This window comes from Lissotriton helveticus, chromosome 3_1 (assembly GCF_964261635.1).
Source record: "Lissotriton helveticus chromosome 3_1, aLisHel1.1, whole genome shotgun sequence".
Lineage (NCBI taxonomy): Eukaryota > Metazoa > Chordata > Amphibia > Caudata > Salamandridae > Lissotriton > Lissotriton helveticus.
The window spans coordinates 357,089,929-357,117,660 of NC_136061.1; the positions used below are offsets into that span (position 1 = coordinate 357,089,929).

At 46.4% G+C, this 27,732-nt stretch overlaps 1 protein-coding gene across 10 annotated transcripts in view; it reads left to right on the forward strand.

The window, feature by feature from the left end:
• Window positions 1–27,732, forward strand: part of GIT1 (GIT ArfGAP 1) — a 534,945-nt gene that overhangs the window by 424,203 nt on the left and 83,010 nt on the right. For 5 of the 10 annotated variants that reach the window (XM_078680041.1, XM_078680044.1, XM_078680047.1 and 2 more), the window contains exons 12-14: window positions 6,548–6,659; window positions 8,408–8,541; window positions 23,408–23,602. In XM_078680041.1, the coding sequence (XP_078536167.1) occupies window positions 6,548–6,659; window positions 8,408–8,541; window positions 23,408–23,602 (441 nt within the window). The remainder of the gene's footprint in view (window positions 1–6,547; window positions 6,660–8,407; window positions 8,542–23,407; window positions 23,603–27,732) is intronic. The other 5 variants (XM_078680045.1, XM_078680046.1, XM_078680049.1 and 2 more) reach the window with 2 other exon arrangements.

Consider the following 27,732-nt stretch of genomic DNA (forward strand, 5'->3'; position numbering starts at 1 on the left):
TGAGAATACTTTCAAACTCTTTATAGAAGCTGGCTGAGAAGCCATCAGGCCCCGGAGCTTTATTGCTCTTAAGGGATTTGATGGAGGAAGAGATTTCCTTGTCCGTGAAGGGGGATCCTAATTTGGAGTTGTCCTCGTCAGAAAGTCTCGGGAGGTTTAATGAACTTAGGTAATTGGTGCATGCCTCCGGGTCGAAAGTCATCTTGTTCTTGTAAAGGTCTTCGTAAAAGGACTGGAAAGTGTCTAGGATTTTGTTTTGTTTGGTATGGATGTTGCTGGCGGTGTCCTTTATTGAAGCTATGTTAAATTGTTTATGTTTGAGGTAAGACGCAAGCAATTTCCCTGCTTTGTTACCCTCACATAGTTTCAGAGCTTTGAACTTATTTATCCATACTCCAGCGCGATTGCTCATAATTGCATTATATTCGTATTTCTTTTTAGTGAGTAGGTCTAAGGTGGAATTGTTGTTTAAATCAGCCGAATGTGAGATTTCCAGTGCTTTGATGTCCCTCTCCAGTGTTTCTAGTTCTGCATTCATTTTTTTGTTTGTCTGTGCCCAGATGCCTATAATGACGCCCCTAATTGTGGCTTTTAGTGCATCCCACACCACAGAGATGTCTGAGCCTGGTATATCATTCAATGTGATGTAATCACAAATGGCGTTCTCTATGCGTTTTTTGTTTTCTGGGTTTGAGAGGATGTCATCATTAAAACGCCATAGAACCAGCAAGTTTAGTATTGATGCAGGAATGGTCTGATACCAGCTTGGGAGCTATGTCCGTTTCTTCTATAAGGTGTGTAAAAGGGCTGGAGATTAGTATGTAATCAATTCTGGAGTAAGAAATATGGGGACCCGAATAGAATGTGTAATCTCTCCCGTCAGGGTGTTGTAGGTGCCAGGAGTCGTGTAAGTTAAACTTGGAACAGAGGCGGTTGAGTATATCATGGGATCGTGAGGGGTGATATACGCATTTGGATTGGCGATGTAGAAGGGGGTCTAGAGGAAGATTGAAGTCCCCACCAACTATCAAAAGCTCATCATGGGGAATACCCTCAATGGCTGATGAGAGAGATTCACAGAACTCAGGATCGTCAGAATTCGGCCCGTATATGTTTACCACATGGATGGGATCTTCATATCTCAATAGGTTTGTAACCAACAGTCTGCCATCGTTGTCTGGAGTGTGTGAGAGTATGAAAATGTTAGATTTTTTTTAAACTAGGGTGATCACCCCCCCCCCCCTCTTTGTGGACGGCTGGGGAACAAAGGGTGTACGAGATCCAATGATGTTTAATTAATTCAGTGTCTTCTTTTGACAGTTTTGTCTCTTGAAGTAGGATGATGTCCCCTTGGATTTTGCTAAATAATCAAAGACTTTCCTATGTTTTACTGGGTGATTAAGACCCTTGACGTTTAAGGGAACTATATTAATGCTATCTGCCAATGATTTGGCCTGAGTCATCTAAACGGAGGATTTTGCAGGGAAAGTGGCTAGCTTATAATGAGTGCTGCTGTGTAAACGCTGGGATCAATGTAGAACGCAGACGATGTCTGTGCTACATGACTGTGGGCCATTAGCTGGAACGACCGACCCATGATAAAGAGCCTGTGGTGACCGTAATAGAGACATCATATTGAATAAGACACGTACGATAGTACTTTTGAGATCTGGGCAGCAACAAGCAGAAGAGAAAATAGAAACAATAAAAAACAATAAGGAAACGACCAAACTTTCATTGCCTTGCCCCCCATCCCTACCATCCCTCTCTTCCCACCCTCTTCCCACCCTCCTCCCCCCAAGCAACTCGAATTCAGGAGCTGCGACAGCAGTACCGGCTAAAGGCAGCACAGAAAAATACAGAAGGGTAATGTCCCAACAGGAGAAACACGTACTTACTAGTTGATCTCATTTCAAATATGTTCTAACTTATGGTGAAACATGTGTCACTCTAGCATAGTGCTAAGCTGTAAGCGCAATTTAAGCACATTTTAGAACACGGAATACAATACAAAAGAGTGGTCATATAGGTGGTCTACAATAGTAATTGAACAAATGTTGAGCGAGCCAACTATCTAGGACTACAGAACCTGGATATAACTGGCCCTATAGGGGGCCCATCACAGCCTGGCGTAAACAACTTTACAATGTAGCATGACACGTTACTAATTTACAACCTATGGTCAACATGCGGCATGTGGCCACCTAGACTATGTGGCAACTTCTTGTAGGAACTGGTAACATCGTGTGGCTAAAGAATAATATTATAGGCAATCTGACCCTCTAACCACAGAAGTATTAGAAGTATTGGAAAACTGAGATACCAGTGGAACCCAAAGATTCAGCGAAGAAACATCAGATCAGTACAACAGTTCAGATCAGCAGTTCAGCGGGTAGTGGCGTCATGAGTCTCTGTTTTTTGCTTGTTGGAAGAGCCGCTAGATAGGTCCATGGTCTGTGGAGGTGGTTCTTCTATGTGGTGTGCAAGATCTTGAGGGCTCGAAAAGATGCGTGTTCTGCCATTCTCGATGATTTTAAACTTTGACAGGCCAGCGAAGGAGAACTGAATGTCTTTTGCTTTCAATTTATCTCTTAAAGACAGGAAGCCTTTTCTCGTTTCGATAGTCTCTTTGGAGTAGTCTTGGGTGAGGACTATGCGATGACCTTCCCAGGTGATGTGGTGAATTTTCCTGGCGAATTGCAGGATGGCCTCAGCGTGTTGGTAGCTGAGCGGTTCACAGGGCGAGGGCCTTTTTTTCCAGGTGTGATGAACGTTGGAATTCTGTGTGCCCTGTCTAGTTCGAGGCCGTGATGGAATTTAGTCCCTGTGACCGTTGGTATCCAAGCTTCAAGGAATCACATGATTCCACATCTTTTTCGGAACACCAAAGATGCGAACATTACCTCTTCTGTTGCGATCTTCTAATTCAGCATTCTGATGTTTAAGATCATTCGTGGTGCTCTGGAGGTGTGTTATTATATTATTATAGCGGATTCGAAGCCTGTGGTCCAAGGTTGAAGGGAGCTGATTTATCTCCTGAAAATAGAATAAGTCACTTTCCTGAGTGCAAAGCGATGGATTCAGGCAGCCTTCCCCCTGTGACCCTGGTTCCTGTACATCAGCAGGAGGGGATTACTGCACTCTACTTCCAGGGTGGGTTTCAATGCTGGCCCTGAAACACCTGACCTGGTGCTTTCAGGTCATGACCCTTTATTACTAATCGTGGAATGGGGTAGACACCTTACTTGTATGCTATAGTACCAAGGTACGCCTTTAACGTGTCAAAGACATTTCCTTACAAGCTAATCTGATTTCGAAAAGGCTCGTTAACAAAAGTAGTACTCTGAATCACAGAATCAAGGGCACACCTGTAGGCAACCTGGACAAGTGCAGGCAAGTCCCTTATTCATACTTTACTATACAGAGGTTTCGACTATTGATCACATGATCATTTTTCTCACAAATTACGAGCATGAGAATGCAAGGGTGACCTTAACGGGTATCAAAAATGGAAACATTTTTTGGCAGAAACAGCCAAACTCAGTTTCTCCCTCTTGCCCTATATTGTTTAAAGAACTAAAGTCGCTTCACTGTTGATGAATCTGTTTCCTTCCGGTTCAACTCCACTTCTACAGTATTCTAAAGTACCATAGGCAAAATGCCAGCTATGATAATAATTGCTATGATCCCAGTTTGGTAACAAGTAAAATGGGAAAATGCCCTTGTTTCCAGTAAAGGTTAAGATAAATCCGTCTGTAAGTCAACTCGTGCTCATGTAAAGTGCTGTGATACAGTCCTGCCAAGTATCACGCAATGATCATGGCACAGCTCGCAGTCGCAGCTTGCTACAGTCAGCTCGTACCCGCCGCAGACACTGCTGTAGCGAGCTTATATTACTCCCGCCCGTTCCTGATTCAGCCCGAGCGCCAGTGCTTAACTTGAGCAGGAGCTTTCCGGTGCTGAGCACCGGCACTTAATTGTCAACACCACACTTAGGGAAGTGAGTCACAAGGTGGCGCTGCTCATGTAATTTAGAGATGAGCAGTATAACAGTTGTTTAGGATAACAATATATATTAAAAATGTACTAATACCTGCCACCCCCGCCATTCCTTTAGCTTTGGGGACCTGGAATAATCTGAACTGTTGCATTTACATGCGAGAGAGATGATTAGTAGTTGTTTTGGCAGCGATGACGGGGGCGATGGGTGGTGCAAGCTGCAGTGGCCTCCTGGTCGGAGCCCTGGCACTTAATACTTTACAAATTAAGCACTGCCCGAGCCGACTGACTCCAGCGGGGGGGGGTGTTGGGTTGGGTTGGGGACCTGAGACCGTGACCTCACAAGAGTCTAATCACCATCTGTGGAGTCCCCGAGTCGGGCGGCAATTGGAAACCCGATTTGCAGAGTCCTGTGGCCTTGCGTGAGCTCAGCCTGCCTGCTGCAGCCAGCCCTTGCAGAACAGAGTTGCTGCCTGCGACCACCAGCAGCCTTCGCCACACTCTCTCTCCGGACTGACTCAGGATTTATCTGCGGACTGGCCGAGGTCCAAGTAAGTACCAACCAGAGAGAGAGCCTTAAATTATAGACAGCGAATCCCTTATCTTCATTGCTTCATTTTCCTCGGGAGAAAGTGTCACTCGATAGTTGTTAAATGTCACTCATAATAACCCTGAAATTATGAAAACGTCCCCAATCTGAAACCTTGGCAGCTATGCTGATAGTTCGCGCTATTTAAACTACTACAAAAAAAGATGCGAGGCATTGCAGGCTCAGACTAGGATGTAAATCAGGAAGAGAGCGAAGACAGTTAAAATAACACCTGCAACTCAAGTGTTTAAAGTTTTTCACAAAAACTAATCTGCTTGTTGTTGCTGCGAATATGGAGCTTACCTCTCCTGTATACTCCATAGTGGTGGCAGGGCCCCTAGCCCCCTACCGTAGGGGTTCTGTAAATCGTCCAGCACTCCCCTGCCGTGACTCACTCCACTTTGTCAAAAGAGCGCGTGGTGGTGGTACGCGTCACTGCTGCATTCTAGCAGCACTGCGCAGGGGCTGGATAAAAATTGTGCCCAGGGCCGTCATTCGTAGCGCTTTCGCGCGTTACAAGATTGACGGCCCTGGGAACCATACGGTACACCGCGCAACTCGCCACCACCACTTGCTAGATGGTACGTGGATGCAGCCGGTGCGCTTTCACTAAAAAAAAACTGCACGTCACGTGTGCAGACAGTGCTTCGACTTCAGCAACAGGTTTACAGCCGCATGTGTGGGGGAGGTGTCAGTGTCCCCAATTAAATTTTATTTATTTATTTATGCATTTTTATATTGCGCGGATTTTACCCGAAGGCGTCAGAGCGCTTCACAATAGGAACAGAAATGAAACATCATGAGAAACATTACACAAGAACAGATTACAAAAGCATACGTTACGTTACATAAGGTAATAGTGACAATTGTGAGCAAACAAAATACATGAGGTAGTAAAAATTGTGAGCAACCAAAAATACATGAGGTAGTAAAAAGTGCACAAGAGGAAAAAGTGACAAGTGTGCAGTTACAAGAGAAAACAAAGTATAATTTGAGGTATAATACTGCAATAGGTGCTAGACACTCAGGCACAAAAACAAGCGTTACGTAGGCAAAGGTGGCACTTGTGCAAGTATCAAAGGTAAAAACATGTGAGAGGTAGCAAACCGTGTGATACAAGGGCAAAGTGGTGTGTGCATGTTACAAAAGGGCACCAAACACAAGTACATGGAAAATACTGCAAAAAGGCAGACACTCCAACCACAAGAAAAATCATAATCGCCGCCGCAATGTGCCACCAGGGTCGCGCCACCGCCCCCAAAATAGGGCCGCCTGGGGCGGACCGCCCCCCCTAACTACGCCTCTGGTGTGGTGGATTTGGGATTACCGCAAATCTTGCAATAAGGGTCTAAGCATGTCATCCGACTGGTCATTCCTAAGAATGTATTGGCACTGGAATTACTGGCCACTAAAGAATAAATTATGCGGCAGCATCCAATAAATTATGCATCAGGAAATTACAAATTATGCGGCATAATGTGGCATATTGTGGCAGTATTAATTTGCTATTTTGTCATTTTAACGCAAGTGAATACTGTCAGGGTAAACGTTTCTTCTCATTAGCACCAGTTAAACACTTGAATAAAGCATCCAGTTAGTGAAAAAGTGACTAGTTAAGAAAAGATTCTGCAACTGTTGAGTACCACATGGCACTTTTTTGTAATTTTTGATCTAGAAATATTTTGCTTGTGTGTTCTGTGAAATGCCTCTTGCACACTTCTCTATTCAGTGTTCATGGTCTGTTGTACGCTCACTTTCTTTTCTGTTTGCATGTACGTTGGCACTCTTTCTCCGCCTTTGTGTCCATTGTCTAGCTCTCTCACCCACGGCATCTCATTGAATTTGCACACACTATTTTACATCATGGTTCTTGTCTTGTACAGTCTTCCTTATCACTTCCTCGCCCTCTGTGACAGATGGTCGGTCACCTGTCTCCTCTCCTTCTCATCTCTTTGGCAGGGTCGACAGAAGCTAGCCAGGTTTAATGCCCGTGAATTCGCCACACTCATAATCGACATCCTGAGTGAAGCCAAGAGGCGGCAGCAAGGGAAGAGCCCCATCAGCCCTGCAGGTAAGGGACCACTTGGATGCACTGGACAAGGGGTCACTCAGGGTGAATCCTTCAGAAAGAGCACCAGAACAGGGGGCTCAGGGAGATAGGAACAGAGTTAGGGACAATTACTAGTCTGTTGCAGATGGAGACTGAAACTGAAGAAAAAAGGTTAAAGAATAAAGATACTAAAGTAATGTAAAATAAATGTGAAAGAAAAGAAATTAGAGTAAAGATACAGTAGCAACACCATCGACCCATGGGTCACAGGAACGGGTACTCAAGAGGCACAAGGGAAACCAGGGGCCATTGATGCATTTGCAGCAGTAAGGAAGCTGGGGGGATGGCGGGGGAATCGGGGGGGGGGGGGGGGTGCACCACTAGGGGTGGACCATGGGTCATTCCTAGAGTTACAGTTTCAGCGCTAGGAGAAGCCAGAGCCGCAGAACAGGTTGAGAACCTGCACTGTGGAAATGGAGGGCCATTGATGAAGGCACAGCAGTCCCAGGCTTCAAGGCATTGGAAAGCTTCGCATGTGTGCATTCCTGCTTACAAATGCGTTGCTCTTGTGCATCTCCGTGCAAAATGTTTTCGATGGTGTACATCAAGAGCTCGGTGGATTTCTACTAGCGTTTATCCTTATACCTTCAGTTGAGTAACTCTAGTTTTATGTTAAGATGCTATTTGTGTTGTCCTTTGCACCATTATAAGCAGAAGGTGTTATCAAAGCTTTAAATGGGGACAGAAGGAACATAAAGGATGAACCAGGTGAGAGGAATAAATGAAGACGTCTTGTGGATGAAGTGGCCTTCTCCAAACGCTAGTATCTTGCTTCATTGAAGCCCTGATCTTGGAAAGCTCTGGCGCCTACATTCTTTACCAGCAGCATCCTGGCTTATAGATGCACAGATGGTGTATACACAACCTTGTATATGCTCTGCTGGTATACCGCCTGCCACATAAAGGGAACGCTGGTGTGCAATCTAATCTCTTGGAGTTCTGCTGCATAGATCTGCTGCCAGTGTATGCTATTCTGCGTCCTGCTGCATAAATGCTCTCCCGGTGTATCTTCTGCACTGCTGGTAAATGTTACATCTTGTAGATGACTTTGGTATAGATATTTGCTGACCTGTAGGTAATCTAGTAGTGTAAACCGTACCTTATTTATGCTCTGCTGGGGTTTATCTTGCCATTGCTATTGAGTATGTAAATCCTTCCCTATACCTATAAATGTCCTGTAGGTATTTCTCCCCTAATGGTGCTCCCTTTGATTTCTTTGCCATAAGTACAGGCTGGCAGTGTTTTATCTGTCCTGTGGTCATTCTGTGATGCAATTCTGCCGTTTAAACCCGCTACTGATATGCATCATGCTCTATAAAACTTGTGTGATTAATGATTAAACTTGCATACATATATACTTTGCTAATATGTATTATAATCTATAATTCTCTGTAATGTAATTCTGCATGTATACATCCTGCTCTTTATAGATGCTTTGCTGGTTTACTCTCCTCACCAAGAATAGCCGGACTTTATACATCATGCTGTATAGATGCTTTACAGTTCTATTGTCTGCCTTATAGATGTGCTGCTATGGATTCTCCAGTGGGATGCATTTTGTCATGTAGATGCTATGCAGTGCAATCTTGCCATATAGATGCTCTACTGGGATACAGATTGCCCCATAGATGTACTGCTGGTATATTGCCTTTTCCTAAAGTTACCTTCATAATTCGCTACCTTACCTTGTTTGTGTTTATCCCTTCCAGATAATATTGACTACTCCTTGAGGAACCCTAGCGACACAGATGATCAGCATGATTACGACAGTGTAGCGTCGGACGAGGACACTGACCAGGAGCCGCTGAGAAACTCCAACTCTGGCCGAAATAACCGCGCCAGGGTGAGCGGGCAGTACACCTTTGCTCAGGCCTGTGTGCTCCATATCTACTTAATTTCACAGACCCATATTCCTTCGCTCCCCTCCCACTCAACTGTCCTAGGTTTGAAAATCTATCTTTCTGGCTATTACTCCGAACTCCATCCTGCCCTCTTGAATGTCCCACTCACTTTAATGTGTTATTTTCTCCTCTGACCCACTCCGTTTATCTGTTTCTTTCAATCTTCTCTTGTTTGCTCTATTTTTCTATTCTTTTTATTTGTACAGCACTTAATATCATCATGCCTTGATATTACACAGGACTGCAAGCCAATAAAATAACTTGATATGCCCCAGAATATTATAACTGTAAATGCATGGGCTACACCTACGGACTAAACACCCACCTCTCCCCTAAACACAACCAGTCACCCTTTAAGAACAAAAAATTGCAAATGCTTTCTCATCAATTCAGTGTCTACATCAAAAAGAATAAACGTTGCGAACATGCAACTAAGCTGGCTAATCATATCTGAAACCTGCAGACTGTGCAGCCCCTATCGTGCACAAATCCCTTCCAACAGGCTGTAATATTATCATGAAAAAACACACCAATCATAGGAGTCCCTATTGTGCACAAGGAATTTCTGCACATGGTGTACCTATAAGACTATTCTGCATCGGAATGTGATGCCATCCTTGTCAAACACCACTCATCTGTTAACAGTTCCATGTCATTCTTGCTAACCTATTGCCCCTCATCTCACAACACCTAATTCTCAACAAATGTCTGTGACTGGACTGTGTTGCCAGTCTGTCTAAACTACCCGAACCTCATTGTCCTGGGCAAATTCAACGCATAGCTCAGGAAACCATCTCCACCATCAACAGAATCATTATTGTCTGCCCCCATAGCTTCCGAATGATCAGAACTCATTTGTTACAGAACACTCCATGCAGGATACATACTTGACGTATTTTTTGACAATCCTGGCAATATAACCACATCATATCCTCACCCCTAGCGTGGAGTAACCATTGTGGCATCCTTTTCAACATCATGATCCCCAAACATCACAATTACAATAGGCGACTTCAAACAAGAATGTTAGAACATGCTTGGAAAAGTCTGAAACTAGCCACAAAGGGAACCACAATTATAACCTCAACACTGAGTTCTGAATAATTTAGCTGCATGGCCAATGCAATAAAAAAAATGAATGGCAGTCAACAGCCTTTGTCACCTTCTTGCCATTGAAAGAAGCAGTCAGAGACTACTTGCACAAGGTTGGCTAAAGGGTTCTCTTTACAACTCATTAAACTCAAAGCCACCAACCGAGTCCTCAAAATAAAAATGGAGGGAAACCCAATACCAGGACAGTAGAAGCCTATACACTCATCAGAGCCTCATGTACAGAGCAATCCTGATAAATGAAAAAAAGAAATACTCCTCTTGCCTTGTATTATGTCCCACAAAGGAGGTCTTCAGAATTCTCACTGAACTTAAAAGCCTTACAGCTAGCTCCTGTGAACAGTTTCCCTCATTAATGCATTATGAGGCTTTGTCAACTCAATTCATAGAAAGGCCAAAGCTGTAAGCACCCTCCTCAATTGAAAGGTACCAGCATTTAACACACGCCACACACATGCAGTGCATACCAAACTAATGAAAGAACTGCTCGTATTACTTTCTCCCAGCTCTCTGAAAAGTTCTGTAAAGAACTAATATAATATAGCTGAACATCGGTATCACCAGCTGTCCCATGGCTCCAGCTATTTTCACGGGGAAATCTTATCAGCTCTATTGCAGCAGTAGCACAAATTATTACCACTACCTTACTATACGCATCATGTTAAAAAAGCTTAAATGCTCTTCTATCAAACCACTTCTAAAGAAACCTGGCATGGCTGCAAATAACACTGCAGTAATCAGGCGTGAATTTACTCCAAAAAATAACATTCCTTCAGATACCTCCTTTTCTAGAGGTAGAGTCTATCATAGTGTCTAAGATGGATGAACTAAGAACACGTGGATGCTAATAAACCTGCCAATTTGACCTTTCGCCTCTTGACACAATCCAGCATGAATGTCAGACGTTACAATGCAGGTCTTTTCTTTGCAGACATTACAACGCATTGACCTTTACAATGTGTTGTAATATCACGCAGGGCTTTCCAATGTGCGTGCTATTACCATGCATTGTAAAGTTTGATATTTATTACCTCCTGGTGGTCACTAGTAGATAGTTATAGTTAAGAACTAGTTTCCATAGGAAGTGTTTTTTGACTTGCCTATATCTTTGGCACCGGTTGACTAATCTTCACAAATGTTTCCCAAAAAAAGTGTGCGGGTTGGTCTTTTATTGTGCATGGAAAGTTTCGGAGTGTTCTGTCAAGCAAGCAGAAAAAAAGGAGGGAGGGACGGGGGGAATCAGAAAAAGTGCATTTCCCTTGTTACATCCCATATGGATTTTAGACATGACTACACCCGAACCGCTGAAAGGAATTACACCAAATTTGGCAGAAAGCTAGATCTTGGTCCAGAAAGCGTGCTTTTTATGATTTGGTGTAAATCCGTTCACTGGTTTCTGATATATTAAAATCCAAATTTGTATATCTAGCACAGCGAAGCCTTTGCGAATATATACAATCTCGTGCACAGATCTGATTGGCTGCCAACACTTCAACCCAGAAGTGTTGGCAGCCATCTTGGGACTCGGCCTCAATCAAGTTTCACAAAGAACTTAAAAATAAAGAAAAGGGGGCAGAGTAGGAATAACCTGACCCTCCAGCCTTGGTACTCGGGCTTATTTGAATAAAAATAATGGGGCCTATTCAAGTTTTAATTTGAGATGGGTGTGTGGCCCCTTCCCAAGGCTTCTTAGAGCCCCAGGGACCACCGCCTCCCGGGCCTTTATTAACAAGCCTTTACAATGAAACGGTCTCGCCTTTGCAAAAGTTAGAGCTATTGGCATTGTAAATGACAACATTTTTATTTATGTGTTGGTTTTGAAAACAGATAAATAAATGGCATTGTCATTTACAATGCCAATAGCTTAATCTCTCGCAAATGCCACACACAAACACACAGAGCCCCACACACACACACAGCCCTCAAACACACACAGAGCCCCCAAACACAGAGCCCCCAAACACAGAGCCCCACACACACAGAGCCCCACACACAGAGCCCCACACACACAGAGCCCCACACACACAGAGCCCCACACATACACAGCCCCGCACACACACACACAGCCCCGCACACACACACAGCCCCGCACACACACACACACACAGCCCCCCCACACACAGAGCCCCCCCACACACAGAGCCCCCCACACACACAGAGCCTCCCACACACACGCACACACAGCCCCGCCACACACACAGAGCCCCACACACACACAGAGCCCCACACACACACACAGAGCCCCCCACACACACACAGAGCCCCCCACATACACACAGAGCCCCCCACATACACACAGAGCCCCCCACATACACACAGACCCCCCCACATACACACAGAGCCCCCCACATACACACAGAGCCCCCCACATACACACAGAGCCCCCCACATACACACAGAGCCCCCCACATACACACAGACCCCCCCACATACACACAGACCCCCCACACACACACAGCCCCCCACACACAGAGCCACACACAGCCCCCGACACACACAGCCCCCCACACACACAGCCCCCCACACACAGCCCCCCACACACACAGCCCCCCACACACAGAGCCACACACACACAGAGCCACACACAGAGCCCCACACACACACAGAGCCCCCCACACACACACACACAGAGCCCCCCACACACACAGAGCCCCCCACACAAGTCAAGTCAAGTAATTTATATAGCGCGTTACATACCCAGAGGGTCTCAAGGCGCTTGAAGAAGGGTGGGGAATTACAGGTCGAAAATCCAGGTTTTAAGTTGCTTTCTGAATGCAATGTGGTTCTGAGTGAGGCGAAGGTGAATGGGAAGTGAGTTCCAGGTTTTAGCCGCCAGGTAGGAGAAGGATCTTCCTCCCATGGTGGTTTTGTTGATGCGGGGTACAGCAGCAAGGGCTTGGTTGGAAGAGCGTAGCTGGCGGGAGGGGGTGTAGAAGGAAAGTCGTGTGTTGAGGCATTTGGGTCCAAGTTCGTAAAGTGATTTGTGTGCGTGGGTTAGGAGGCGGAATGTTATCCTCTTATTGACGGGGAGCCAGTGGAGGTTTTTCAGGTGATCAGAGATGTGGTCTTTACGCGGGATGTCTAGTATGAGTCTGGCTGATGCGTTGGAGTTTTTTCAGAAGTTTTGCGGTTTATGCCGGCGTATAGGGTGTTTCCGTAGTCCAGGAGGCTTGTAACCAGAGCGTGGGTGACCGTTTTTCTAGTTTCGGTGGGGATCCAACAAAATGTTTTTTTGAGCATGCGAAGAATGTTGAAGCAGGATGATGAGACGGCGTTGACTTGTCTGGTCATCGAGAGCCCTCTATACACACACAGAGCCCCACATACACACAGAGCCCCACACACACACACAGAGCCACACACACACAGAGCCCCACACACACACAGAGCCCCACACACACACAGAGCCCCACACACACACAGAGCCCCACACACACACAGAGCCCCACACACACACAGAGCCCCACACCACACACAGAGCCCCACACCACACACAGAGCCCCCAAACACAGAGCCCCCAAACACAGAGCCCCACACACACAGAGCCCCACACACACAGAGCCCCACACACACAGAGCCCCACACACACACAGAGCCCCCCACACACACAGAGCCCCCCACACACACAGAGCCCCACACACACACAGAGCCCCACACACACACAGAGCCCCACACACACACAGAGCCCCACACACACACAGAGCCCCACACACACACAGAGCCCCACACACAGAGCCCCACACACGCACGCAGAGCCCCACACGCACGCAGAGCCCCACACGCACGCAGAGCCCCACACGCACGCAGAGCCCCACACGCACGCAGAGCCCCACACGCACGCAGAGCCCCACACGCACGCAGAGCCCCACACGCACGCAGAGCCCCACACGCACGCAGAGCCCCACACGCACGCAGAGCCCCACACGCACGCAGAGCCCCACACGCACGCAGAGCCCCACACGCACGCAGAGCCCCACACGCACGCAGAGCCCCACACGCACGCAGAGCCCCACACGCACGCAGAGCCCCACACGCACGCAGAGCCCCACACGCACGCAGAGCCCCACACGCACGCAGAGCCCCACACGCACGCAGAGCCCCACACGCACGCAGAGCCCCACACGCACGCAGAGCCCCACACGCACGCAGAGCCCCACACGCACGCAGAGCCCCACACGCACGCAGAGCCCCACACGCACGCAGAGCCCCACACGCACGCAGAGCCCCACACGCACGCAGAGCCCCACACGCACGCAGAGCCCCACACGCACGCAGAGCCCCACACGCACGCAGAGCCCCACACGCACGCAGAGCCCCACACGCACGCAGAGCCCCACACGCACGCAGAGCCCCACACGCACGCAGAGCCCCACACGCACGCAGAGCCCCACACGCACGCAGAGCCCCACACGCACGCAGAGCCCCACACGCACGCAGAGCCCCACACGCACGCAGAGCCCCACACGCACGCAGAGCCCCACACGCACGCAGAGCCCCACACGCACGCAGAGCCCCACACGCACGCAGAGCCCCACACGCACGCAGAGCCCCACACGCACGCAGAGCCCCACACGCACGCAGAGCCCCACACGCACGCAGAGCCCCACACGCACGCAGAGCCCCACACGCACGCAGAGCCCCACACGCACGCAGAGCCCCACACGCACGCAGAGCCCCACACGCACGCAGAGCCCCCCACACTCAGAGCCCCACACACACACAGAGCCCCACACACACACACAGAGCCCCCCACACACACACAGAGCCCCCCCCACACACACACAGAGCCCCCCCTACACACACTCAGAGCCCCCCACACTCAGAGCCCCCCACACTCAGAGCCCCCCACACACTCAGTCACACACACACTCAGTCACACACACACTCAGAGTCACACACACACTCAGAGTCACACACACACTCAGAGTCACACACACACTCAGTCACACACACACTCAGAGTCACACACACACTCAGAGTCACACACACACTCAGTCACACACACACTCAGTCACACACACACTCAGTCACACACACACAAATCGGTTGAAGCATGCGGAGGAGTAACAGATACTGAAGAGCAAATGAAAAACCTGCGTTAACCTAGCTGGTATTTAACAGCGATGCTTTAAATCTAGAGTTGTCAACTGACGGACCATAGACCTTTCGTTAGATGGGTTACTACACTAGAACCCATGGGGAAAGGGGGGGAGAGACTGCTGTAGAGCCGTTCTTTAGGCGCAATTTAAAGTCCCCATCTGGCAAAATTAGAGCGGTCTGGAAAGTGCCAAAACACGTTCCCACTCAAAGGTAAGCCTGGCTAAAACGGTGAAAGTACTTCCGCTATTTAATTAGCATTTCTGAACCTTAACAAGGTAGGAGAAAAAAATATTTTCTAAAGATACCTTTTTAAAAAAAAGCAACATATCTGACACTGCCTGGAGCTCGCTGCTGGCACACACGTCCTCCTCCTCCCAACCCCCATCTTCCGGCCCCACTGCTGGACTCTCCCAGCCTGGGGCTCCTCCTCCATGGAATTCTTTTGTGGGGGGGTGCTAGGAATTACGAATGCTGATCTTGTTGGGTTTAAAGGACCTGGGCGGGGGAGGGGAGGAGGGGGATGGTCTGGAAGCAATCTGAAAAGATAGCAAGGGGGTTGGGGGTGGGGACATGGGAGTTAAATCAACCTGGTGGTCTGTTCTGGAAGGACGGAGAGCTCTGGTGGCAAAAGAAAAGCCAGTTCATGCACATGATGTGTGGGCTACACAAGCTGCAATGTTTGGGATTATAAATCGTCTACATGGGAGCGAATTTAGCCAGCCCCCCACCGCTTGTCAGTTGGGATCAGTGTTCTGTGTATAAACCCTAAAACCCCCGAGGAAGCACGGTAGTGGGCAGCTATCGCAGGCTACTCGAATCAATGCGAGCCAAACGATAAAGGTATCCATTTACAGGACAATGCCCAACACATGAACAGCCGTATATGCAGAGGATCACACAGCAAGACATGATTGGTAGCTAGGATCCCTTTCAGGGGGTGCATTTCTGAGGTTGCTAATCTGCGAGGGTCCGTCCGCAGACAGCCACGCCCAGTGCAATGCGTACATGTTTCACCGCCGGTCTTGGTGCAGATTCTGGGGCGCCCGAGTTTGCGGCGCTTAGAGGACCCGGGATGAACCTCTGAGCATAAAGGACTAGATGCCGAAGCAGGTTAATGCATAAGGGGACGACGGATTCCCCGGGGCGACACACCCGCATGGAGGGATAGACAAGAACCTATGTGATGTAGGGTTGGGTTCGGGCGGGATTGGCTCGCTTCCTTGGAGAACTCTCTCCACACAGTGTTGTGGGACAGGAGCTCTGTGAGGTTTAGACGAGGGGATGGGGTGGGCGAAGTCAGCTCTTTTCTGGGGTGGAACCGCATCACGTGGCCAGCAGTGCGACCCTCTGAAGGCTCCCTCCTCCCCAAATCATGCTTACACCTCTAAGCGCAACACAGCACAGGAGCTGTGCGAGGCACGGACCTCATTGCTTTAAGGTTTAAATCTTACAACTTGGCCTAGAGACTTGTCACCTCTATGGAGAGGGCTTAAATAAGGCAAGACTCAGCACTTCACGGTGCGTTACAATACGGATTAAAAGATGGAAATTGTCTCTTCATTTTTAAAAACCCACTCTAACGTAAAGGGGTGGAAATATCTTGAGAAGTGAAAACGGTTAAACAAGGCTGTAACACTCAGTCCTAAAACACCTGCGACAGGGGGAAAACTGAAGACGGAAAGAAAACCAAAGTGAGCGCAGACGCACGGTAAGATTTTTGTGGTGGAGAAGGAACAACACATGGAACAAGCAGGGGGTGGACATGGTGCAAACAATTATTAAGTTAGAACCGAAGGTGGGAAACTGGGACAGGTCGAGGCTACATCTTTAAATACCCGGAATGCTGCTCTTTTTGGATACAAGCCATTTCAGAACAAGAACGGTGTCTTCTTTAAACATCCACGAACTCGGGAATAGCAAGGACACTCAAACTCTGGGAGGGGGGGTGGAGAGTATAGTACATTAGAGGAGAATAGGGGTTTAAAAAGGCGCTTAATTAGATCCCTTAGTTGGGTCAAAAACCTCAAACCAAACATGGTTCAGCATTCTAATGCAGTAGCTACACCCCACAAAAATAAAACAAGAAATACATGGAAAATAAAACTATTAAAAATAAGTCCTTGGGGTACATGTCAAAACAATTACAAGCAAATAACTATTTTGTCCCTCTGCACTCATTTCATTTAATTTCCTCACTTTAGGTTGCTGTTTATCATTGGCGCTCCGTCTGACGCACAATGCCCATATGTGCCTTCAAAATAATTAGTTAGCTTTTTAGAGCATTTGTACCCTTGTATTGTAAGCGGATGTTCTTGTTATTGTTTTATTAAATGCTTGCAGTGAGAAGGGTCACCTTCTGACTAAGACGTGCACACTATAATGTTAGAAACTGTCAAGTTTCTTCACTCGTTTTATTCAAAATCTTTTGCAAAAAATTACTTGCGAGTCTGATCCATTCTTCATAAACTAGATTTTTATTCAATCATGTTTCAATTTATAATACAAATCTTCTTCTGTATTCATCATTCGAAAACTTATTCATGTAGTTCCAATACCCAATGCATTTCTAACTTCCACAAAAGAATAAAAAATACTCTACAAAGGAATGTCTAAATGCCAAAATTGCATCCACTGCAATAATGTCATGAAAGGAAACGTAATAACGCATCCCACAAAAGGTTACCGGATTAATCTACTGCATTCAAGCACATGTGATACCAAAAACACTATCTACACTATAAAATGCCAATGTGGCAAAGTATATGTTGGACAAACGGAGAGAAAAATTAAGGTACGAATCACAGAACACAAATGCAATATTCGTTCCCAAAATATGAAATCCACCATAGCCAGTCATTGGAAGGACGCTCAACATCAAATATCTCAACTAAAATTTACCATCCTGGAGGTAGTTAAACAGCGCTGCGACATGGATCCCATGAAACAACGATTGAAAGCAGAATTTTTAATAGCAGTTAAACCTCGGAATAACTGTTCATTGAAATGCAATTCGCTTTAATTGTCGTCAGACTAGCATTCATAAACACCAGTCACCTTTATTATGCACGCTACCATCGCGCAACTAATGACACTTCCCCTTGAATCTCTTTCTCGAGCACCAGCCACCACGAAGACTATTGCATACATTAACGCGGCGCTCACCCGCTTAGCTTGATAATTTTGTTTTAATGTAATCATGTGTAGTCTTCTGACATAGAGTTGACGTTTCACTAACATTTATTTTTTCACATTGACTTTTGATTATACTTTACCGGTAACAGAGTGTACAACTTAGAAATGTATGTATGTACATATCAGAAAACTTTATTTTCCAAAGTTGGTGGGTGTTTACATTGGTCCTGTATTATTCCTTTTACAGACCCCTGATGAAGGGTCAATCCTGATGACCCGTAATGCATTGGGTATTGGAACTACATGAATAAGTTTCGAATGATGAATACAGAAGATTTGTATTATAAATTGAAACATGATTGAATAAAAATCTAGTTTATGAAGAATGGATCAGACTCGCAAGTAATTTTTTGCAAAAGATTTTGAATAAAACGAGTGAAGAAACTTGACAGTTTCTAACATTATAGTGTGCACGTCTTAGTCAGAAGGTGACCCTTCTCACTGCAAGCATTTAATAAAACAATAACAAGAACATCCGCTTACAATACAAGGGTACAAATGCCCTAAAAAGCTAACTAATTCAGGACCATGTTGTGAAGTTATAACAAGGCAGACGGCGGAGGGGGCGATTGCTTTTGCAGTCTGTGTGATTCTCGCTAAAAGTATGTAGGCGGGGAGTATAACCTAGATGTCAGCAAGCGCGGGGAGGGGGCAACAGAGTTCTCACAAGGAGGGAGTGTTGTGGCCCGACTTTCTGCTGGCATAAAAGGTTCCTTATCTTCTTTATGGGGCCATCTGGACCCATAAAAAAGATAAGAAACCTTTTACGCCAGCAGTAAGTCAAGGAGCCCCGTCTGAAAAGGACTGGGCTTATCAAGAAAGGAGAACGTCACTAGGACCTCTTCTCCTGGCCACCGTTTTGGAGGCCAACCAATGGAGAAGAGGGGCGGGGCTTAACCCTCGCTAGTGAAGTACACTCTAAACCATAAAATCTCACGAGCTCGACTGCGCATGTGCGCAGTACGCCACGCGAGACCTAAAAATATTAGAACGTGCTGCACTGTTTGACGGGGGATGGAGGATGCGGCCCCCCTTTACCGGGCCATATTAGGCCCCTTGGATCACCACCTCCCTGAGGCTGGCCCTAAGGATCAAAGGCGGGAGGACACCAGGCCCGCCCACTCCTGGAGCCACTAATGGCCCTGGGGACCCGTACCCCCTAGGGCCGACTCCTGCTGTTGCCAGAGGTGCCGACCCTCTGGAGTTAGCAGTTTGCTTTCACTTGGCGGGAGCTGTGACTGCTCTCACCAAGTGAGAGCATACAGTAACTCCGCTCCTAAGAGTTGGAAGCAAAAATAATGCTCCCCCCCCCCTGCTAGGAGCAGAGTTTTCATCTGTTTAAACAGATGGAAGGGTTGCTCCTGAGAGCAGCATTTTTGACTGCTTCCTGCATGCAGGAGCAATGCTGGTTTGCACTGGAGGTGGGGAGCTGGCAGAAACGACAGGGGCTTTGGGGACCCCCTCACGGTTCCCAGCATTGCTCACTGGGTGGCCTGGGCGAGCAACAGGGCACCCAGCCTTACTTTGCCGAGAAATGGGGTATCAAAGGCAAAACTCAGCGAGGGGATGGGGTCCTCTGGGCCAAAATGTAAATGTCTGCAAAACTGTACTTCTAAATCTAAAATCACCCATACCCCTATTCTCTACTCACCCCAAATCATAAAATCACTCTTATGTCCCTTTATCTCTAACCAGCCTATAATTCTAAAATCACCTTTACCGCTAACCACCTTACTCCAAACTAAAATCATATTTAGTACCATTACCTCTACCCAAACCTCGACCTCTTTTTAAAAAGAAAAAAAGAGAAAATGTTATTAAAAAAAAAATACTTACCTGCCGATTAAAGTACAGATTGATAAATGATGCGGAGTAAAGTTAAAAATCTAATGGTATTTACCTGCGTGGTAAAGATTGCGGTATAAAGGCCATGCGAGGTAAAGACTGCTGGGCAACCGTTGCGCATCTCTAGCACTAATCACCACACTGGAGGATGTAAAAAATTCAAGGAAAAGACATATATTGGGTCACGTCTTTCCTATCGATCTCAAACCACATCATCTCGCTCTCACTTTTAACATTCATGCCTTACCTTTTTGATCCTGACATCACCCAGGGCTCAGCCATCTATCCCCACCTTCTCAACGTCTACCACAGCCATCTGTCTGGACTGATTCAAACCTTATGTTATAGCTTTGCAGATGAATATAACAAGGGTAGGGATGCACACCAGTAATATTCATTTTATTCGTTTCTCCATGTTCAAAAAGCGTGCTATTAGGCAAGGTGCAATGCCCAAACTGCACCACGTCATGAAATGCCAATTATGGGAGCAGAAATTCGCCCCGGCCCGGTTACCATCTGCGTGAGGAGAATGGAGGATGTTAGAGAGTTCGTAATTATGGCAGTGACCCCCGACGAAGGGCACTGAGATGCCCGAAATGCATTGGGTTAGCGCTTAATAAACAACACTGCTTACAGACGAATTGGCCTTTGTCGTGTTTCTGCTAGAGGTTCGGATGGCCCAGCATTTACATTAGAAACCTTGAAAATTGGCAAGCATCAGTCCGTCTGTGGAGAGAGATTATTGTGGAGAAAAAAGGTGAAGCATTAACGTGAAAAAAATGGATTACAGGACAATAACGTGGTTTACTGGATCAAAAGAATGACAGCCCATCGGGCAACCGCAATTGTGCATCAGGCCGGGGCGAATTTCTGCTCCCATAATTGGCATAGCTTTGCAGATGACACCCAGATTATTCTCAAATTAAAAAACCTCAAGAAAGCCACAATACCAAACAGGCCCTATGCAAAATCACAGTGAAAGAGTGAAGGACTCCCAGCCACTGAAACCCAGAAATAACTGAAATCTGCCCTGCAGACCTAGGACAAGCATCCACACAAAGAAGCACGACAAAAATTCTAGGAATCATCTAAGATACAGATCTCACCCTGGAGCCACAAATAGATGCTGAAATAAAAACACCCCCAACAAAACTGCTCAGATTCTTAAGTCCGGTTTTCCCCCCTTCCTAGACTTCTCAAACTCCAAAAACAGTTAATGTCTGGGAGCCTGGGAATCTCTTCTAAACAAATTATAGCGGTCAAATTAAAGGCAGAACTACTTCTACACCTGCACCCTGGGATCACATCACCCCGGCCCTCTTGACCTTACACTGACTCCCAAGGTCTTATTCGATCACATTCAAAGTACTCTGTGTTATACATGGCACGCTGTATTCAATAGAACTATTTCAGATCTGCCACCCTAGAAGACCACTTCAATCCAACACAGTCCTGCAGCTGAAAGTACCATGCTTCAACAAAACTGGGCTTGGAGAACTCCTTGCCCACCAAGATAAGGAAATTAAAAAACCTTGTTGCTTTTTGGAAGGCTGTAAGACATGGATCTTAAAATTTTTCTTCAACCTAAATAACACTAAAGAAACTTTAGGAAAGCCAATTCATAAACAAATAAACCACAATGCAAAACGGTAAAATACTTATTACAATGAAGAACTCAACTAATGTTCAGATAAATGAAGCAGAATGAAATGTAATCTCACTTAACTATCCTTTAGATATGAGCACCCATATGAGCAGTGTTTGTGTGTGCTGTGTGCCACTAAACGCAGCCTCAGAGCACCTTACAAAGGAGACTTCCACGGTCTCTGGTAGTGTTACAAGTGTGCATCCTTTTTTGTCAAACACTGCAGAGAGTCAGGGTAGGGGTAAAATATTCATCATGAGTGAACTGGAATGACTGAAAAGCCTTGGTAGCCAATCTTGGACATCTGGCCAATGTATGCAACTCTGTCCATGTGTGTTGCCAGGGGAGATTGACCTGAGGTTTGTCTAACTGGGTCCTCAATGGATTGTTTGAGGTCCTTGAGACCAGGAGGCTAGCAGTGAGTGGTTGTCCACCAATTGGCGTTCCCATCCAGGGTAGGATGTAGGTTTTCTACACACAGCTACTGACCAGAATTATAACTCCTCACCAGGAGTTCACATTGCCACACTCTCCCGTGCATAGGCGGTCCAGCCACATCCTGTACTTATCTCTCCCTTTCGCTGTGCCCTCGGGGCTCAGTCTGGATAAAAAAAAATAGGCTTGTGTTATGTACAGGGATATTTTTACCCTTGATCAGTGATTTTCCCACCTGACATCCGTCTACCCATGCATTAACTCTTAACAGAGTGTGTTAGAAAATAATGCTCACAGTAGGGAAAGAGCCAAGCCCCACCTTAATCGATTCCTTTGCATATTTTTCATTGTACATTGCTGCTGGGTGAGATCAGTTCCTTTGGTCAGGGGCTGTGGTGAGGGCGCTTGTGGGTGAGATGATTGTTCTTTTTTGTCTGGCTGGAATGGCAACGTACTCGGAGTCATTTATACGAAGTGTTGCCCATGTCAAGAAGTGTTATTTCTTATTTCTCTTGGCATGTAGTATTGCTGCTAGAACTGCTTTTGCTGCAAAACACACAATAGTGATGGTAGATGCTTGAATTGACCTCAGACACTCGTAATTATTGTGGGATGCATTCCAGTTCATCATGTCTTTGCTTGCTGTGCCACAGATAGACCAAACATTAGCAAAACACCCTTGCTCCTGCTGCAAGCAACGTGGCTCGGACTGCTAGGCCACGCAGACACACGCTGCATCTCGCTGAGGAGGCAAAAGAAGACTGAAACTTGTCTGGTGTTCCTTGTCTTCTCATTAAGAGAAGGCGTGGCCCAAAATGCCTTGCTGGAGCATCCTTTTTAAGTTCAGGCCAAGTCTGGTATGCATATGGTCGGTCCACATTTGTGACCTCACTGAAAACCAACAAATGATAGAATGGAATGCAACCAAGTGTAATTGCCAGTGGATAAGCTTAATTGAAGCACTTCGCCCATCGCTCTTTGTATTGTTTTGTCTAAGGGACTTGCAATTCTATAAGGGAAATGAAGACCAACCTCACATTTAAGGAGAAGGCTTGATTCCAATCCCTGCACTAAGCAGTCTCACTTTTTTTTTAATGTTGTGATAGCAAAAATCACAATATAATGCACTATACGTCCATGCATTACTGATTATTGTTGAGCAAAGATTACGAAGTGTGACTGAGCTGCTCTATGAGCCATGATTGGTTTCGGTTGCATCTCATACAGGCCCAACATGTCGACTGGATGGAATGTTGGGCTTGGGCTTGAGCTTGACCCGGCTGTTTAGAATGTGCAGCCTGGCTCCACCATCTTTGTCCAGCGAAGAACTGCCGAGCAGGCTGGGTGGAAAAAAGAACGTACCTTCTAACAGAAGTTCACGCTCATTCCTTGGGTATAGTATGTCCCTCGCTTAGTGATCTCCTGCTTTCTCACCCCTTCTTCATCGCACCACCCCTGTCTTTTTCTTTCCTCTCTGATAGAGCATGGACTCCTCAGACCTTTCGGACAGTCCGATCACCCTGCAGGAGTACTTGGAGGTGAAAAAGGCCCTGGCCACCTCTGATGCCAAAGTGCAGCAGCTGATGAAAGTCAACAACAACCTGAGTGAGGAGCTCCGCCGCTTGCAGCGGGAGGTCAGTGTCTCTCCTCCCCCTCCCCACCGTCTACCGAGGGAGGTCAGTCTTTCTGCTCACCGTAAGATGTAGGAGCTTTGTGCTGTCTGTCGTGCTTGTCTGTCTCTCCTTCCTGTGTCTCCCTCTGTCTCTTCACCTCAACACCAACTTTTGCTGCTGCGTGAGACCCCATGCAGAAATCTGTGCTTTTAACCCTACTGACACTGAATGAGCTCCGGCTCTGCCTGCTGCCTGTGCAACTGATCACTTTCCTCTCTGCTCTTCTGCTATTCATGTGCTATGCCACGATTTACACATAACCCTGTGAGCAGCAGGATATCACTGGCTCCTCTTTTTACTTGCTATGAGTTGTGCTGTAGGGTTGGGTTAGAAATCCACACGTTGTGCATGATCCTGGCTACTATAGGTTGGATTCAGCAAGGTTGCAAGTTTCCCCCCAAAAAACACAGTGAGCATTGACTTGAGGGCATGTGTGTGACCAGGCACGTGTGTGTGCTGGCCAGAAACACTGCCCCCCCCCCCCCTGATCCGACAGCATTTCCAGATAAATTTGTTGAGCTCCAATTTTGCTTCTGCAATTTACACCTCGGAAAAGTCTATTTACTCGTATCATTGAATTGAGTGAGATGATCAGGTGTTGGAAATGGTCTGAAAATAACTTCCGGGATGGGGACAGCTGGCACCACTGCACTTTATTGGCAGTTGTTCGTCGTTTGCACGGTTCAGAGTGAATTCTCAGCAGAGTAGTGGCCAAACTACAGTGATCCCTATGGAAGTGATGAGGACTCAATTTGATGTATCCACGGTCTGCTCTCAGTTCCTGATGAACATTCCTATCCGCTCGAAACATCTTTAAATTTAAAACTTTCTGAAAAGTAGGAGACACAATATTGCTGCAAAACGTTTAATTTGAAGACAGGCATAACTGTTTTTGGGTAGAGCCTTTTGTATATTGTAAATCTATTTATATAGCGCTTAGTACCCCTGATGTGGCATTAAATCCCTTATCAGTGAGTAGCATGCTGCTCCAGAACCCAAAAAGTATTAATGGTGTATTGGTATAGGGAAATACAAATTAATTTGATATGTTACAGCTGCTCCTTCAACGTGGAAAACTGCAATGTCATAACTGATTGGCCGGGGCAGATGCAAGCCTTCTCTTCCTTACGACAAATGATCCACCCTGCAAGTATCTGATGAACAGGGTGTCACTGTTGCAGTAAGCAAGGGTGCATGATACTCTGATGTAAAGGATGTTTGGGAAGATAAAAACCAGCTTCCCCATATAAGGCAGACTGTGCATCTGTGAGGGCTTTCCCACTGGCAGGCATAATCATGTAAAAAGGTCCTATACTAGAGGTTCACACAATAGTGCTTTAACATATGTCGCTAGACACGGGGCTTTCCTTATGCAGAGACCAGAACCTGACACACATGCAGCTTCATCATGTTAGCCTGTACCGTGCAGTTTTACTAGGCCTGCTAAAGTGACACCACCCTCTGTCAGTGATGTTGCCAGAGCCAGAATAAAAATATACAGGGCAGCTTGGAACATCATGAAACAGATCCATTCATTGTCAATCTGCAGGATTTATGTGCATTTTTTGGCAGAAAGTAGATTGATCAGATGCTGAAATCAACGAGTTAGCAGCGCCTGTGTTATAGATTCACATGCTTTGCATTCTCCTGCCATCTGGTTTTGAGTTCCAAGGAACTGGAAGCAGCAGCTATTGACCCAGATCAGACTGTTTCAAAAATATCATAAGAGGATGTTCGAAGCATATGAGCTGCAGATTCTACACTTTGCATTAGATCGCCACCTGGTGTTGGGCTCGGGTGATTGCATGTTGTTGTCGTCTTGGAAGAAGTCTGTGTAGTCACGAGATAGGTGACTTCTCCCTTGGATGATAGTGCGCATGGGCATCGACTCCATCCTTAGATTGTTTTTTTTTCCACCACTGGGTTCGGATGCAACTTTTCCGCTCCAGTTCGAAAATATACTTTTCAAAGACTTTGACACGCAAAAACTTCTAAAACAAACTTTAACTATAATATACATAGACTCGACCTCATCACTTCGATTCCAGTCATCGACGCGGGCCGTTGGGCCTACCCACGTGGTGTGGTATACAACTCATGGAAAGGACACCATTCAAGAAATGCCCCGTGTGTGGAGCAATATTTCCACACAGCGACCATCACGAGGTGTGTAACCTGTTTTTATCACCTGAACACGACGAGTCCAGCTGCATAGCTTGTGCGTCCTTTTGATCCAAGAAGACTATTCGAGATCGGAGGGCCCGTCGACACGACATTCAGAGATCAGCTCCGGAACCGGTGGATATCTTCGAAGAAGGACCATGTGTCCCCGAGGAAGATTCCAATGATCTCCAGATCGTATCTTAGGACTCCGATGACTCCATACCATAAGGTCAACGAGTTAGTATGACTGCCCCTACCCTAGCCCCAACCCATAAACCAAAGGCTAAGGTCAAAACTCCGCCTTCGGGGCCCAGTCGAGACCAAGACATTGCTTTGAAAGCCCCACCATCGAGCCTGGCTTCGAAGAAAATATTAAAGCCTTCCGGTAGCTTCATACCGAGCAAACCGCACGTGCCGATACTACCAGCTCCCTCAGCACCGAAACCGAAAGAATTCCCGGTTCCGAAAAAGACTCAGAAACCGTCGACTCCTACACAGAAGACGGCACCGAAACCAATGAAGCCTGCTACGACCCCAAAATCTTTGGTGCCAAAACCCACAAAGCCTGATTCCGATGCCTCTAAGCCCTCGAACCAGGCCTCGACTCCGAAAACAATACCTTTGGTGCCGAAAAGTATGCCAAAGGACTATACAACCACTCCTAAGGCTAAAAACAAGCAAAAACCAGGCCCAGAGCCGAAAAAATCGGCGCCAAAAGCAATTTCTGAAGAAGAAGAGCTTTTTACACCTGATCCTTTGCAAAAAAGGATATACATAGATCCAGAAACAGGACATGTTTCCACCACACCACACAGGAAGAGTAAGTCAGATACAGCACCTACACCTCCATTGCCTGTCAAGGACGACTCTGCCACATCTCCTATACACCCTTCTTCTCCTGTATCTCTTTCTCCTGCTCTCCCGTTAAACATTTCACCTCAAAATTCTCCTCCTCATTCTCCACAACATACACCTCCTCTGGATGCTGATGATGATCAGTATAGCATGGGGGAGGGAAAGACCCAGACGACCCTTTCCCCTACCCAACAGGTTCATCAGACTGGGAATATCCAAACCCACAGGATATACCAGATATTCCTGACCCACATATATATCCATCTAAACCTTCTCCTCCAGAAGACAATATTGGGTTTGGACACTTAATTAATAGGGCTGCCATCTATCACAATGTAACCATGCATTCAGATGAGGCAGAAGAAGATTTTTTTACTAGACACTTTTGAACAGTCACAAAAATCTGTGCAAATACTGCCAATGATTAAAGGAGTCATTAAACATGCACCAGAAGTGTTTAAAGATCCTGTAAGAGCTAGAATCATAAACACAAGGATAGAGAAAAGGTACAGAGCAGCTTCTGTGGATCCTGCTTACATTAAAGGACAGCTACCCTTAGACTCCCTAGTAGTTTCAAACGCTAGGAAAAGAGCAAATTCCCAAACATCAGGCGAAGCACCACCTCCTGATAAAGAATCAAAGATCATGGATGCTTCAGGGAAAAGAATAGCTGCCCAAGCTAGCAATGCATGGCGCATTGCTAACACACAAGCCCTCCTCGCAAGATACGATAGGGCTCCCTATGATCAGCTAGAGAAGCTCTTACAACATCAACCTGACCAATATAAAGCACAAGCAGATGACCTCATACAAGAGGGTAAGCTGATATCAAATGCCTCCATTAAATGTGCACTAGATGTAGCAGACACTGCATCCAGGGAATCAACACCAGTGTCCTCCTAAGATGTCACGCGTGGCTACGCATTTCAGGATTTAAGCAAGAGGTACAGACTACTATCTTAAATCAACCATTCAACCAACAATTGTTTGCTCCAGAAGTAGACACAACTCTTGAAAAAAGACACTGACACAGCCAAGTCTATGGGAGCTCTGCAGTCTACACAAGCGAGAGGCTCCTTTCATTGCTCCTTCTACAGAGGAGGCTCCAAACAAGC